The 14,374-nt window shown below is 34.9% G+C and overlaps 1 protein-coding gene across 2 annotated transcripts in view; it reads right to left on the minus strand.

Annotated features, from left to right (window-relative positions):
- Window positions 1-14,374, minus strand: part of LOC140449696 (phosphatidylcholine:ceramide cholinephosphotransferase 2-like) — a 302,843-nt gene that overhangs the window by 275,923 nt on the left and 12,546 nt on the right. The window contains exon 1 of one of the 2 annotated variants that reach the window (XM_072542994.1): window positions 4,219-4,241. The exons of the other annotated variant lie outside the window; for it this stretch is intronic. Within the exon in view, the coding sequence (XP_072399095.1) occupies window positions 4,219-4,226 (8 nt within the window). The 5' untranslated portion in view covers window positions 4,227-4,241. Of the gene's footprint in view, window positions 1-4,218; window positions 4,242-14,374 lie in introns of those variants that run through there. 2 annotated transcript variants of the gene reach the window in all.

Genomic DNA, 14,374 nt, shown 5'->3' on the forward strand with positions numbered 1-14,374 from the left:
CTAACAAGAAGGTGTGACAGACATCCAAAAAAACTTAACAATACCCCAAAAGCTGGGCACGAAGGGCCCACATCCACGGGCACCGAGTTGCCGAACTGGGGGTAGCCCGGAGCGGAGACTCGAGGCCCAAGCAAGGAATTTGTGTTCGATGATACGTCACTAGAGAAAGCAGGAAAAGAGCACTTTACGCTAGCCTGCATTGATCGGGTTAGAATATTGTGTTGTAGTTCTTGTACCCAGGACTTCCACACGAAAAGCATTTGGCTGATAGTTGTGCCCCTATCGCGCATAGAAGTGCTATAGAGCGCGGTGGAGTGATTCCCAATAACACGAATCATTACACTTCGCTCCAATAAATTGTGTAACACCCAAACGTCATTTAAAGGGATGTGCAAGTCTCTCAGGCTGGGTTAACCAAATTGCTTGTTTGTTTGCACGTTTAAGTTTGAAAGGTACTGTGAGGTGCAGATTGAAATAAAAACTGGCGGGGCTTAAACCGCGAAAATTTAAATCAGTCATAGTGCTTATGTAATTGATATTTAATTTTCATTAACTTACTGCATATGTCCCAAACACCGGACTGGTTTCTAGTATTATAAATACTTTTTAAATAACATGTAAGTAATTTATTTAACTAATAGTTCTATCAAATAAAATAAGTTCAAAAAATCATGGGATACAAGGCAAACTGAAAAAAGTGTCAGCTAATCAATGCCCCAGGGATCTGACGAACTCAAGCCAAAAGTAACTATTTTCAGACCTGGGCGCAGAAATCAGTGACTCTTCTAAGTCCACAACTAAGAGGGATCGAGCAGAGGGGTGATCCCTATTAAGGACTCTGTTTCTGCCTCAAATAGGTCTCAATGGCGGCACAACTTACTGTTGCTGAGGAAGATAATATTTATATGTATATATTATGTTATATAATAGTAATTGAAGACTTCCAAAGAGAAAAAAACCCACTGAATATCCTTTCACCCCACAGCAGTTTACTAATTCTTCATCACTACATAGAAATTTCGTTTTCTCTTCCGTTCATCATTACATTAGTTTCGTCGCTTCAAAAAATTCTTCTGTAAAACTTACAGAACTATGTACACCTGTCTGCATCATTTTATTTTAAATATTAAAATATATTAGCCCTAAATTGTCGCATTTCAGCTTTACTGAATATTCGTAAGCTTGCACTTGCTATTTTATGATTTATGGGCACTTGAACAAAAAAGTTGTAGGACAAGATCAAGAACAAAATAAGAGCAACAGAGATGGAATTCCTAAGGAGAAGCTGCAGAGTAACAAGAAGAGACAGAATAAATAACATGGAGATTAAGAGGAGAATGGGAATGAACTCCGACATAATAGACTACATCGAACAGAAGAGATTAACATGGTACGGACATGTCAGAAGAGCAGACCAAAATCGGTGGATAAATAGAATAACAGAGTGGAGCCCGATAGGAAGAAGAAAGAGAGGCAGACCCCGAAGATCTTTCAGAGATTAGGTGGACGAAGCAATGAGTAGAAGAAACCTACAGAAAGGGGACTGGCTAAACAGGAAAAATTGGAGAAAACGGTTGAGTGAAGGAATACAGTGAAAACTGTGGAAATCCTTGTATATATATATAGGACAAGATTTTCTTCTGTCTTTGCAACTCTGCAACTTCTGTCATAAGAAGGCTCCTCTTTCGACTGGTTACCTTCGAATATTGTATTTAATCTCGTAATACGGTGGAAATTATTTATAATCATGGTCATATTTCCTCAGCGTTTGCAAAATAAATACACTGTGTTTTATAATTAACGTTTGTTTAATTTATGTTAAGTATCAGGCAACACAGAACCTAAGTTAAATTTCCTAATATCAACTGATTTTTAGGCCCTATGCTGTTGTAAAGTACGTACTACGTTAGGTGAAAAAAATCTCTAGATTCCCACAAAAAAAAAACCCAAAAAAAACATATTTATTATAAAGATTTTATATAAATCTTATGTTAAAGAAAATAACCTCAACCTCAAAAGCAGGTAAACGGCACAATAAACAGAAAAAACAATCAAACGGCCTTGGATGATCTGACAGTACGTTAGAATTAGTGCAACAAAATTTACCAAACAATATACTGATAAAAGAGGAAGACAACAATTAATTTAGAAAGTTCTGAGACAATAACATTTGCCATGGAAAAGGAATATAATAAAATACCACCTTTCTTGGATATTTTAATCTCCAAGAACGATACTGGAACAATCTAAATTACAAATCAGGAACTTTCAAGAATCGATCGAAAGGAACGGAACAACTTAGAACGAGATCCTTCAAGGAATAATACGAGGAAAATAACAATAATATACATAAAAGGATTATCAGAACAACTTAAAACGATAAGAAATAAATTTAACATTTTAAAAACATTCCAAACAACAAACACATTGATATCTATTTTATCTACAACTAAACCTAACAATGAACAAAAAAGAACCAAAAATTGTATGTATAAAATACCTTGTGAATGCGATCATTTTTATTTAGATAAAACATCAAGACCATTAAATATAAGAATAAGTGAACATCAATCTTATATTAAAAATAGAGAAGTTGACATATCTCAAATATGTAAACACGCATGGGAAATTGAACATAGGGTTCAATGGAACGATTCAAATATAGTCCTAAAAGAAGCAGATGGTACGTTGCAAATTCCTCGGCAGAATGCAGTAGGATCTGGTTACCCATATTAAAAGAGCAAATCAATAAAAATAAAATACCCCTATTAATAAGTCAATAACATATTGAGGATACATCATTTATGTTTTTAAATAACATACATATAAAATCAGAGATTCGTGTTTATTGGGAGTAAACTAAATATAAAACCAAATACTTACCATGTCGGGATAGTATTCTGAAGTTTCTTTCCTAGTTTTTTCCTCATGATTTATTATGGAATCATTAACAGGTGGTCTTTTTAAAGATTTTTACTAACGGATATTCTCAAGTTAAAGTTTATATTATGTAATCGAATGAACTATCTTATAACTAACAATAAAGTCGTCCCAGGAACGCAGCTCAGTAATATTGGTAATATCATTTTAAAGTCGTCCACTTTAAAATGCATAATATATAAAATTAAGTTATTAGAAACATTTTTTACCAAGTAACAAAAAAACAAAATTTGTTTAATTTATTAATGTTTTGTATTTTGAGAACGCTTTCCGAAGTGGAAATAGGGACCTCAAAAATACACTTATTTTAAACTTCTATTGTGCCTTATTCCCGAGGAAAATAATAATTGCAACCTAATTCTGAAAAAAGTTAAAGATATCTTATAAAAAAATAATTGTGTACCAGAATTTTACAACCATCTAACTAAAAAAAGAAGTTTCATTATCAGAAATCAATCTAATTCCGATACCAATCCAATACAAACCCAAGCCATACCTAGAAATAATAATAGTAATGTCCCTAGGTATATCAAACAAACACTATCCTTACCATACATTAATGGATTCTCTGAACAAATGTCGAAAGTATTGGAAAAATATGATATCAATGGTGGACATAAATCGTCAAATATATCCGGAAAATAGTTTTCAAAATTTAAACTCAATGTTAATAAAGATTTGCGATAAAGACTGCAATTTAACATATATTTGGCAAACACATCAATATCTAAATAAAAGGATTTTTTAACACAAATGTAATGTACAATCAAGCGAATAAAACACTACAGCCTAAGACAAGCATTCTCTAGAAAACAGCCATTCTTTTGATTTTAAAAATGTACAGATTTTCGAAAAAGAACAAAACTGCAACAAAAGAGATGATTCACATAAAAAAGATGAACAATATATCAATACCGAGACTGGTATCAAAGATCTTTTCAATATGTATCATAATTTAATAAATTGTCGTTTTTTTAACTTACCATTGGCAGATTATTATTGTATTGCAGTGTTTATCAATATATATATATATATATATATATATATATATATATATATATACATATATATATACATATATATATATATATATATATATATATATATATATATATGTATATGTATATATATATATACATATATATATATATATATATATATATATATATACATATATATATATATATATATATATATATATATATATATATATATATAACTTGTAATCTAAATAAATTATAGACCAATAAAATTAAAACCTTCTTGTATCTATCTTACCGTCTCATTTTAGAAAACACTACTATATGTCCCAGAGACATCTAGCAGAATTAGATTTGGTAATCTTGTAGGCCACTCAACAAATTTTTAAGTAACCTCTGTGAGTTATGGACCGGAAACTGATCTGTCTGTTTAATATCCCATTGAACATTTTACGTAGACTCACTTTCATTCAAACTATACAAACAACTTACAAAATATATCGAATATACTCGTATACCAAAACTGCTTTCTACAAGTCATTGTAGGTAGATAATAAAGATTTTATTAGGCGAAGTATAGTGAAATTGTCGTACGTAGGCAAGTGAAATAAATATATTATTCATATGAAGGTAAATGCACAAATAGACTTCAAAAGTGTCTAAATATTTAATGTTGTTTACTACAGTTTTCTATTGTTTTATGATATGACGGAAACAACCAAATAAGGCGTGGTGATAAAGGAAATGCCTGCTAGAAAGAGTTTAGATTTGTATATTGAAAAGAATATTTTTGCTTAATCCACAAAAGAGGAAACAAACTCAAAATGTAAAATTATCCTAATCTAATCAACTTGTACTTATCTTAAAAAATATTTACATTTATCCTAAATGAGCAACTTAAACTTTAGATTGAAAATATTTTCGAGGAATATCAAACCTGCTTTCAACAAGAAAGATCGAATATAGATATATTTTTATTTACATTTTAAAAAATTCTAAATAATTCTTGATAACACAACAATAAAGATATCATTCGCAATATCTTTATTGATTTCAAACAGGCCTATAATAAACTGTAGAGAAGTCAGTAAGATCTTACAAATATTCAGTATTGTGCCAAAATACAGAATAGAGAATAAGACGTATAATCTTCTTCTTCTTCTTACTGTGCCCTCTTCTAATGAAGATTTGCGATCACTTTTTTTAACGCTTCCCTAACTTTTGCAACGTGAAATATCTGTTCAACCATGAGGTTAGTCCAACATCTGATATTCCTCAGCTAAGATTTCTTCTTTCTTCCCAAATCTTTTCTTGCCTCTACTCTTCTTTGTATGATGAAGTGCAGAAGAGAATATTTATCGTTTCGAAGTATGTGGCCTAGATACGATATTTTTCTTTTTTTAATTGTATTCATGTCCAACTTGTCATGACTTCTTAAAAGTGTAAACAAACACCATAATAGACTTTGTTAAAGATGCTTGGCTGCAAGCACAGTTTTAAATCAGGGATGAGCCAAAGGGAATAATATGTCCGTTGCATATAAAAGGTTGATCAACTGGAGTGTAAGAACTATAGAGGCATTACTCTGTTAGCACCTGCGTATAAAATCTTCGGCAATGTATTGTTTGAAAGATTTAAACATTTTACAAAGGATATTGTTCAATATCAAAGCGGAATTACGGCTGGAAAATCAACTACACATCAAATTCAACATCATAGGCAGATTCTAGAAAAGTCACTAGAATATAACATAGATACACACCATCTCTTCGTCGACTTCAAAGCAGCCTATGACACTGTGAAGAGAACTGCATTATACAATGCAATGATAACCTTTGGGATACCACCTAAGTTAGATAAATTGGCCCAACTAACAATGCACAACGTAAGCTCATAAGTTAGAATTGAAGGAGAAAACTCTACGTTCTTTGACATTAATAATGGTCTAAGACAGGGGGACGTGCTGGCGTGTCTCCTCTTTAATATTGCCTTAGAAAAGGCAATCAGAAAATTAAATATTAGAATGAATGGAACTATTTTTAATAAATCGACGCAAATTCTCGCATTCGCTCACGATATGGTGGGAAGAAGTATGAGAGACTAGATGCAGTGTTTTACAAGGCTTGCGGACGCGGCAAGTGAATTAGGACTTGTGGTCTTCTTCTTCTTCAAGTGCCATCTTCGTTCCGAAGGTTGGCGATCATCAGGGCTATACGTAGTTTCGAAACTGCTGACCGAAACAATTCGTTGCTGCTACAGCTATACCATTCCCGTAGATTCTTTAGCCAGGAGTTTCGTCTTCTTCCTATGGACCTTTTTCCTGCTATTTTCCCTTGCATAATTATTCGAAGCAGTTCATATCTTTCGCCTCTTGTAATGTGTCCCAAGTATTGCAGTTTTCGTTTTTTGATCGTAAATATGACTTCCTTTTCTTTATTCATTCTTCTCAAGACCTCGACATTTGTGACTCTCTCGGTCCATGATATTCTCAGGATTCTGCAATACATCCACAGTTCAAATGCCTCTAATTTTTTGGTATCAATCTTTTTCAATGTCCATGACTCTATTCCGTAGAACAGCACAGAAAGTACGTAACATCTCATCAGGCGAAGTTTCATTTCAAGGCTCAAATCTCTTCCGCAGAACACTCTCTTCATTTTAGTGAATATGGATCTGGCTTTTTCTATTCTTATTTTGATTTCTGCTGAGCTATCGTTGTCTTCATTTATAAAAGTGCCTAAATATTTGTATTTGCTAACTCGATCGATAATTTCATTGTGTAAATATAAATTTTGGACATTTTGTGTTGATTTTGATATTACCATAAATTTAGTTTTCTTTATGTTCAAAGATAGTCCATGTTCTTCGCTGCAGTCTGCTATCTTATTCACCAATGTCTGTAGCTCTTCAAGTGTTTCTGCGATCAGAACGGTGTCGTCGGCAAATCTCAGATTGTTTAATCTAACACCATTTATTTTAATACCTACGGATTGCTCAGAAAGTGTTCTGTTCATTACGTCTTCGGAATAGAGATTAAACAGGGTTGGTGACAGTATACACCCTTGTCTCACACCTCGCTTTATTTCAATTCCTTCAGTGGTATTATTCTTTACTCTCACTACTGCTTTCTGATTGTAGTACATATTTGCTATTAGTCGGATGTCTCGTTTATCTAAATTATTTTCTGTCAGGAGTCTGATTAGGTGATCATGCCGCACTTTATCAAAGGCCTTGTTGTAATCTATGAAACACATGAATACATCTTGATTTATGTCAAGACATCTTTGAGACATAACGTTCAGTGCAAACAACGCCTCTCTTGTTCCAAGTCCATTTCGGAATCCAAACTGGGTATTATTGATGTCCATTTCCAGTTTTCTGTGTACTCTAGAGTGTATAATTTTCAGAAATATTTTCAGTACATGGCTCATCAGACTGATTGTACGGTAATCACTACATTGTTTGGCATTTATCTTTTTTGGTATAGTAACAAAGGTGGATAAAAGCCATTCTTGTGGTATTTTTCCTGATGTATAAATGCTATTGAAAAGTTCAACTAAAATGTGAATCGAGTCTTTTTCTATTAGTTTAAGGATTTCCGTTGGTATTTCATCTGGACCTGGGACTTGTGGTAAACGAGGAAAAAACCAAAAATATGTTGGTTTCTAAAAATCCCCAAAATATCCAACAGCGAATTCAAATTAACAACCATACCTTTGAGCAAGTCAAAGAATTCACATATCTTGGATCGCCAGTAAACGCAACAAACACTACAAGCGATGAAATAAAAAGACGCATATCAATAGCAAACAGAACTGTTCACGATCTCCAGAAACACTTAAAAAATAAAAATATAAAACGTGCAGTAAAGCTTAATAGATACAAGACCTTAATAAGACTGGTTTTGATATATGTGGCTGAAACGTGGACCTTATCTCAAAATGATGAAAGACTTCTTGGTATTTTTGAGAAAAAAATTCTTAGAAAGATTTTTGTGGCCGTAAGTGAAAAGAGACTTAGATGGGCTGGACACATTGCTAGGATGTCAGACCACGAATACACGAAGAGATTAACATTTTAAAAACCAGAGGCCACAAGAAGCAGAGGACGACCACTAAGACCTACGGATTCTAAGGGTCAGAAGATGGAGGGAAGTTGCCAGGAATCGACGGAAGTGGCGACTTCTTTGTGAGCAGGCCAAGATCCACAACGGATTTTCGAGCCACTTAGGATGATGATGATGAGCCACAATAGACCTCTTAGGTTAAGTGGAATAGTGATTAAACGCATAGACATATAATACCTAGAGTACGCGCTGCAATCTAAACCAATTCCACAAGTGCAACACTGAAAAAAGATAGCAGTCCTTACATCTCTTTCTAATGGCCGGGGTTTATTGACCAAGTGACCCTCCCATTACCATACAATCTCCAGTGAGAAGGTTCATCATCATCATCAACTAGCCTGTACCGTCCACTGCTGAACATAGGCCTCTCGCATGCTTTTTGTAGTCACTCTTTTTATGTCATTTGTCCATCTCGTTGGGGGTCGACCTCTATTTCTGTTAGCTTGTATTCGGGGTCTCCATTCCAAAATTCTTTTTGTCCACCGGTCATCAACTGATCTTGCTACATGACCTGCCCAGTTCCACTTTAGTGTTGTTATCCTTTCAATAACGTCTGCTACTCCTGATCTTTTGCGTATAGTAGCATGGGGTATTCTATCACGTAGAGAAATCCCTAACATTATTCTCTCCATTGCCTTTTCCGCAACTTCTAGTTTACTCACTGTAAACTGAGTGTTAGGGTTTCTGCGCCGTAGGTCATCACTGGCAAAATACACTGATTAAATACTTTTCTTTTCAGACACATTGGAATCTTAGACCTAAAAATATCCTTCATCTTTCCAAATTCAGCCCAAGCGAGGTTTATTCTTCTTTTCAGCTCGATTTTTTGGTTGTCTCAACTTATTCTGATCTCATGGCCCAAGTATTTATAGGAGTCAACTGGCTCAATATATTTGTCTTCTACTGAGATGTTTTTGTTGTGGACTAAATTTGTCATAAATTTTGTTTTTGAAAAATTTATTTTAAGACAAACTCTTTTTGTGACAGTATGGAGTTCTTGGAGCATTATCTGTGCCTGATTAAAGATGTCTGCAATAAAACGATATGATCTGCAAATTTAAGGTTATTTAAAAAATTTTTATCTACATTGATGCCCTTTTATTGATATACAGGGACTGCTCGCATCTTTTTTCACTGTCGCATTTTGGAACGGGTTCAGATTGCAGCGTGCAGCCTAGGTATTATATATCTATGGTTAAGCGTCCACTCATATTAAACCTAACATAAGCTATAAGGATTAGACAAAGATATATTTAATCCATACTGTCCTTATTAAATAATTTTATTATTTTTTAGATTTCTTTTTCTTATTTCTAATATTTGCGTGTCTTTCTTTGCTAAACCATTAGGTTATTTTATTCTTATATACCTTATTCTCTTCTATCTTTGCAAACTTTGGCCTATCTGAACCAGAAACTTCTTAACTGATACATTGCCTTTAAATTAACTTTGATAACTTTATTATTTTAATTAAAGTCCTTTTTGATTTCTTTTTCCAATTTTAAAATTTAATTTCTTTTCGTCTATTTAAGTGTAAGTACCCACATTAATTCGTTTTTTTTTGTATTCTTCCCTTTAAAACTTTGTATTTTTCATCAATTTTTTTTTCAGTTACAGTCATATTTTCTCCGAAACTTTTTGATAATTTGTTTACCAATTCGTTAATATAGTTTATTTTTTGTGTTTATAATTTTCTCCTTTTTTTTCTTTTTCAAATCTTCCTTATTTCCTATTATAATCCTGTTATTTTGTTAAGCAATAGACTGCAACTAAAAAAACAGGGCCTAAGAATTTGTAAACTTACTAATACACCAAAGGTACCAAAATCACATTAAAGAATGTTAATAAATATCAAAAAGGATTGTAGCAGCGAAAATAAAAATGGAGTAGGAAGACCTGAACATCATCGGAATATATGGCCCAGAAAATAACAAGCCTCAAACAACAAGGGTAACGACCATAGCCTAGTATTATATAAAATGAGAATCATCATGAAATTCTTCACACCAAAGTAACTCAAAAATAACATAATTTACGCAGCAACAGAATCACTTGGAGAGAGGAAAGTAAACGAACACTAACATATCAAAAAAGAAAACCTAATGATTTGGAGATAAAGTAAAAACCAAAAAAAAGAAAGCCTTTTTACAATACAGAACCAAACAAAACACAACACGCATACAATCACTATAAACGAATCAGAAATGAAACGAATACTTTAGTTAGACCAATAAAAACGAAACTCGGCAGTGCTTTCTAAAACTTCTACAGAACACAAACATAACCATGGAGTATAATCAGAGGACAAAGAAAAGTGATAAACGAACTAATAAAAACCAAACACATTCAAAAGGAAACATGGGCAAAATAATTTTCATCCCTATTTGCTAAAAGCCACGACAATGAACCACCAACAAAAGAGGTGACGACAAACGAAGCAATATATATTGAGCAGAAAGAGATAAAGGGAACATTAAGGAAATTAATCACCAGAAGAGGACAGAATACCGAACGAACTTCTAAAGTACAACAAATAGAGTAATAACGACAACGACAATTTACTGGAGGCACATTGAAAAACAGACAGTCATGACCACATAAAAAGAAGAAGAAGAAAAAAACTGTTGTAACTTGTCTAAGTTGAAAAAAAGCAACAGACAATTCAAATTCTGTACTTTTAAAAGCAATTCTTCTTCTAAGTTTATTTGTCTATATACGGTTACCATACAAATTGGCGAAATTACTATCAGCAATATTTATAAACCCCCGGCAGTCCTGTGGCCTCCGCATGTTATTCACGCCCACCCACACCCCTCAGTTTATGTGGGAGATTTCAACAGTCACCATGAACTCTGGAAGTATAGGCAAAGTGATCAAAACGGCGAGGCTTTGCTAAACTGGAGCGAAGAGGTTGACACTTATTTAGTCTTTGACGCTAAAGATCAGGGAACTTTTCGATCTGCAGCCTGGAAACGAGAATACAACCCAGACCTATGCTTTGTCTCCACAAATGAAAACAATTAACCCCTGGCAACTTCACGTACAGTACTCCCAGATTTTCCACATAGCCAACATAGACCAGTTGTAATGGAAGTTGGCATCAAAATACCAATAATAACATCTTTTCCTCGACCTAGGTGGAACTTTAAAAAAGCAGACTGGACAACTTTTACTGAGAGATTGGACAAATGTTTGGGATGGATAACCCCAACACGTGAAAACTACATGAGATTTGTTGGCGCGGTTATCTCTACAGCGAAGAAAACTATACCCAGGGGATATCGTAAAGAGTATGTCCCAGGATGGGATGAAAAATGTGAGAAATTATATCAAGAATACAACGAAAGCCAAGACCGAGAAATTGCGGACGAACTACTGCACAGTTTGGATGCAGCCAGACGACAAAAATGGATGGAAACTCTGGAAAAACTAGACTTTAGTAAATCAAGCAGAAAAGCATGGTCCTTACTTAGAAAACTTGGTAGTAGCAGACACACAACTAGAGATAAAGTACAAATAGTTCCCAACAGAGTGGCCTCCCACATTGTAGCTACCTCAAGAGCACCTAGAGATCGTGACCACACCACCAAAGTAAAGCAAGAACTAAAAATACTGAAGTCTGAATGCCCGCTTACATCTCAATACTCTGAAGCGTTTACTCTAGAAGAAATTAACTAAAATCCAGAATTTTTACTCCACTGTGGCAAATATGCTAGGAAATGGCTGGTTGATTTCTATACAGATATGATAAAATCAGGGGAAATCCCCCACTCACTAAAAAGGGCCTCCATTATAGCCATATTAAAACCGGGAAAGGCAAATGATCAGCCTCAAAACTACCGACCGATTGCACTGCTGAGCTGTGTCTATAAACTGTTGGAACGATTAATCTACAACAGAATTAGTAATAACATATTTGAATTGATACCTATTGAGCAAGCAGGGTTCAGACCTAACCGCAGCTGCACAGATCAGATCCTATCCCTAACAACACATATTGAAGCAGGTTTTCAAAGAAAGCAAAAAACATCCGTTGCTTTCATTGACCTATCAGCTGCATACGACACCGTCTGGAGACAAGGAATAATCTGCAAACTAATCCGTGCCATCCCGTGTCAAAAGATAACTAGACTCATTGATAGCATGCTCACCGACAGACCTTTCCAAGTCACAATGGGCAACTCAAAAAGTGTCCAAATGAAGCTCAGCAATGGACTGCCACAGGGATCTGTTTTGGCACCCTTACTGTTTAATTTATACATCGCGGACCTACCTAGGACAAATTCGCAGAAATTTGGCTACGCTGACGACTGGGCCATTGCAGCAAGACATAATAACATGGCAGTTACAGAAACAATACTAACGGATGACCTTGCTATTATGGGAGAATACTTTCGCAAATGGAGGCTACGGCCTAATGCGACGAAAACCGAAGTGTGCTGTTTCCATCTAAATAATGCCCAAGCCAACAAAAAACTGTCGGTTCACTTTGAAGACAGACTACTAACTCATAACTCAACACCAAAATATCTTGGAGTGACTCTTGACAGAACTTTAAGTTTTAAAGAACACCTACAAAGAACGGCAGCAAAACTGAAAACGCGAAATAATATAATCCAAAAGCTATGTGGTACCACATGGGGGTCCTCAGCCTCCATACTCAGATCATCTGCTATCGGACTTGTATACTCGACAGCTGAATATGCTTCCCCAGTATGACTCAATAGCAAACACACGAAGATTATTGACACCCAATTAAACCAGACAATGCGAATTATTTCAGGTACAATTAGACCAACACCCAACTATTGGCTTCCCATCCTGAGTCACATTCCACCGCCGAAACTACGAAGAAGTCACTCCCTTCTCAGAGAATATCGAAAAATTCAGTCTAACCATCAACTACCCATCCACCATGATAGGCGTGATATCGAAATGAACAGACTGCGCTCCAGATATCCTGTCATGTTAAGGGCCACCTCGTTACATCAGGAACATTTCGACCTCACCAACGCTTGGAGAAGACAATGGGAGCGCGACTCACCACAGGAAGCACAGCAAATGGCCTGTATCGATCAGAAACCGCCAGGCTTTGAACTGACCCGGAGTACATGGACAACGCTAAACAGAATAAGAACAAGAAGCGGTAGATGTGCTGACAGCTTACATAAATGGGGAAAAGCCCTTACTCCGGAGTGTGACTGTGGTGCGCAACGACAGACCGTCCGTCACATTGTTGAAGAATGCCCCCGAAGGCGGTTCCCTGGAGTTTTTGACGAGTTCCTGAATGCGACCGAAAATGTTTTAGACTATATTAATGCATTAGATGTTCGTTTGTAATACTCCATGTAATGTTTTATATTGCTTTTTAAATATGTGTTCTTATTGTATGCCATACGATAAATAAATAAATAATGTGTCTATTTTGTGATGTTAGATGTTTCATCTCATATTTCTCATATTATATACTTAAAATTTCTCTACCAGATTTTATTTCTCTATCTCCTTACACTTCACTTTAACTTGTTTCTCCAGTACGTAGTTATTTAAGTTTTAAGATGTTTCATACAGGGTGTCTAGAAACTCTCCTGACAAACGAAAACCGGGGATTCCTCAGATAAGTTAATCCAATTCAATACTAGATAAATTCAAATACTTGGGGTTTATAATCACGAAAAAGGCAACAACAGAGGAAGAAATTACACAAATATTAGGACAAACAAGAACAGCAATCGGACAACTAAACTCAGTATGGTGGGATAGACACCTAAATATGAAGACAAAAACACAGATTTATGAAACATTAGTGCGAAGTATTCTGACATATGGGATCATAAATTGGATCATAAACAAGAAAAACAGCAGTAAGATAATAGCAACAGAGATGGAATGCCTGTGGAGATGCTGCAGAGTATCAAGAATGGATAGGAGAAGTAATGACGAAATAAAGCAAAGAACATCAATAGAAACAGACATACTAACATACATAGAACAAAAAAGACTAAAGTGGTATGGACATGTAAGAAGAACTAGTGACAGCAGATGGATAAAGAGAATAACCGAATGGAGCCCCATAGGAAGTAGGAAAAGAGGTCGACCCCGAAAATCCTGGAGGAACTAAGTAGATGACGCCATGAGTAAGAGAGGCCTAAACGATGGAGAATGGAACAACAGAACGAGATGGAAACGGTTGAGCGAGGGAAGGCAGTGAATACTCTAGAATCCCTGAATATATATATATATATATATATATATATATATATATATATATATATATATATATATATATATATATATATATAATCCAATTCACCGAAAATGCTTCCAA

The sequence above is a fragment of the Diabrotica undecimpunctata genome, chromosome 1 (genome assembly GCF_040954645.1).
Source record: "Diabrotica undecimpunctata isolate CICGRU chromosome 1, icDiaUnde3, whole genome shotgun sequence".
Lineage (NCBI taxonomy): Eukaryota > Metazoa > Arthropoda > Insecta > Coleoptera > Chrysomelidae > Diabrotica > Diabrotica undecimpunctata.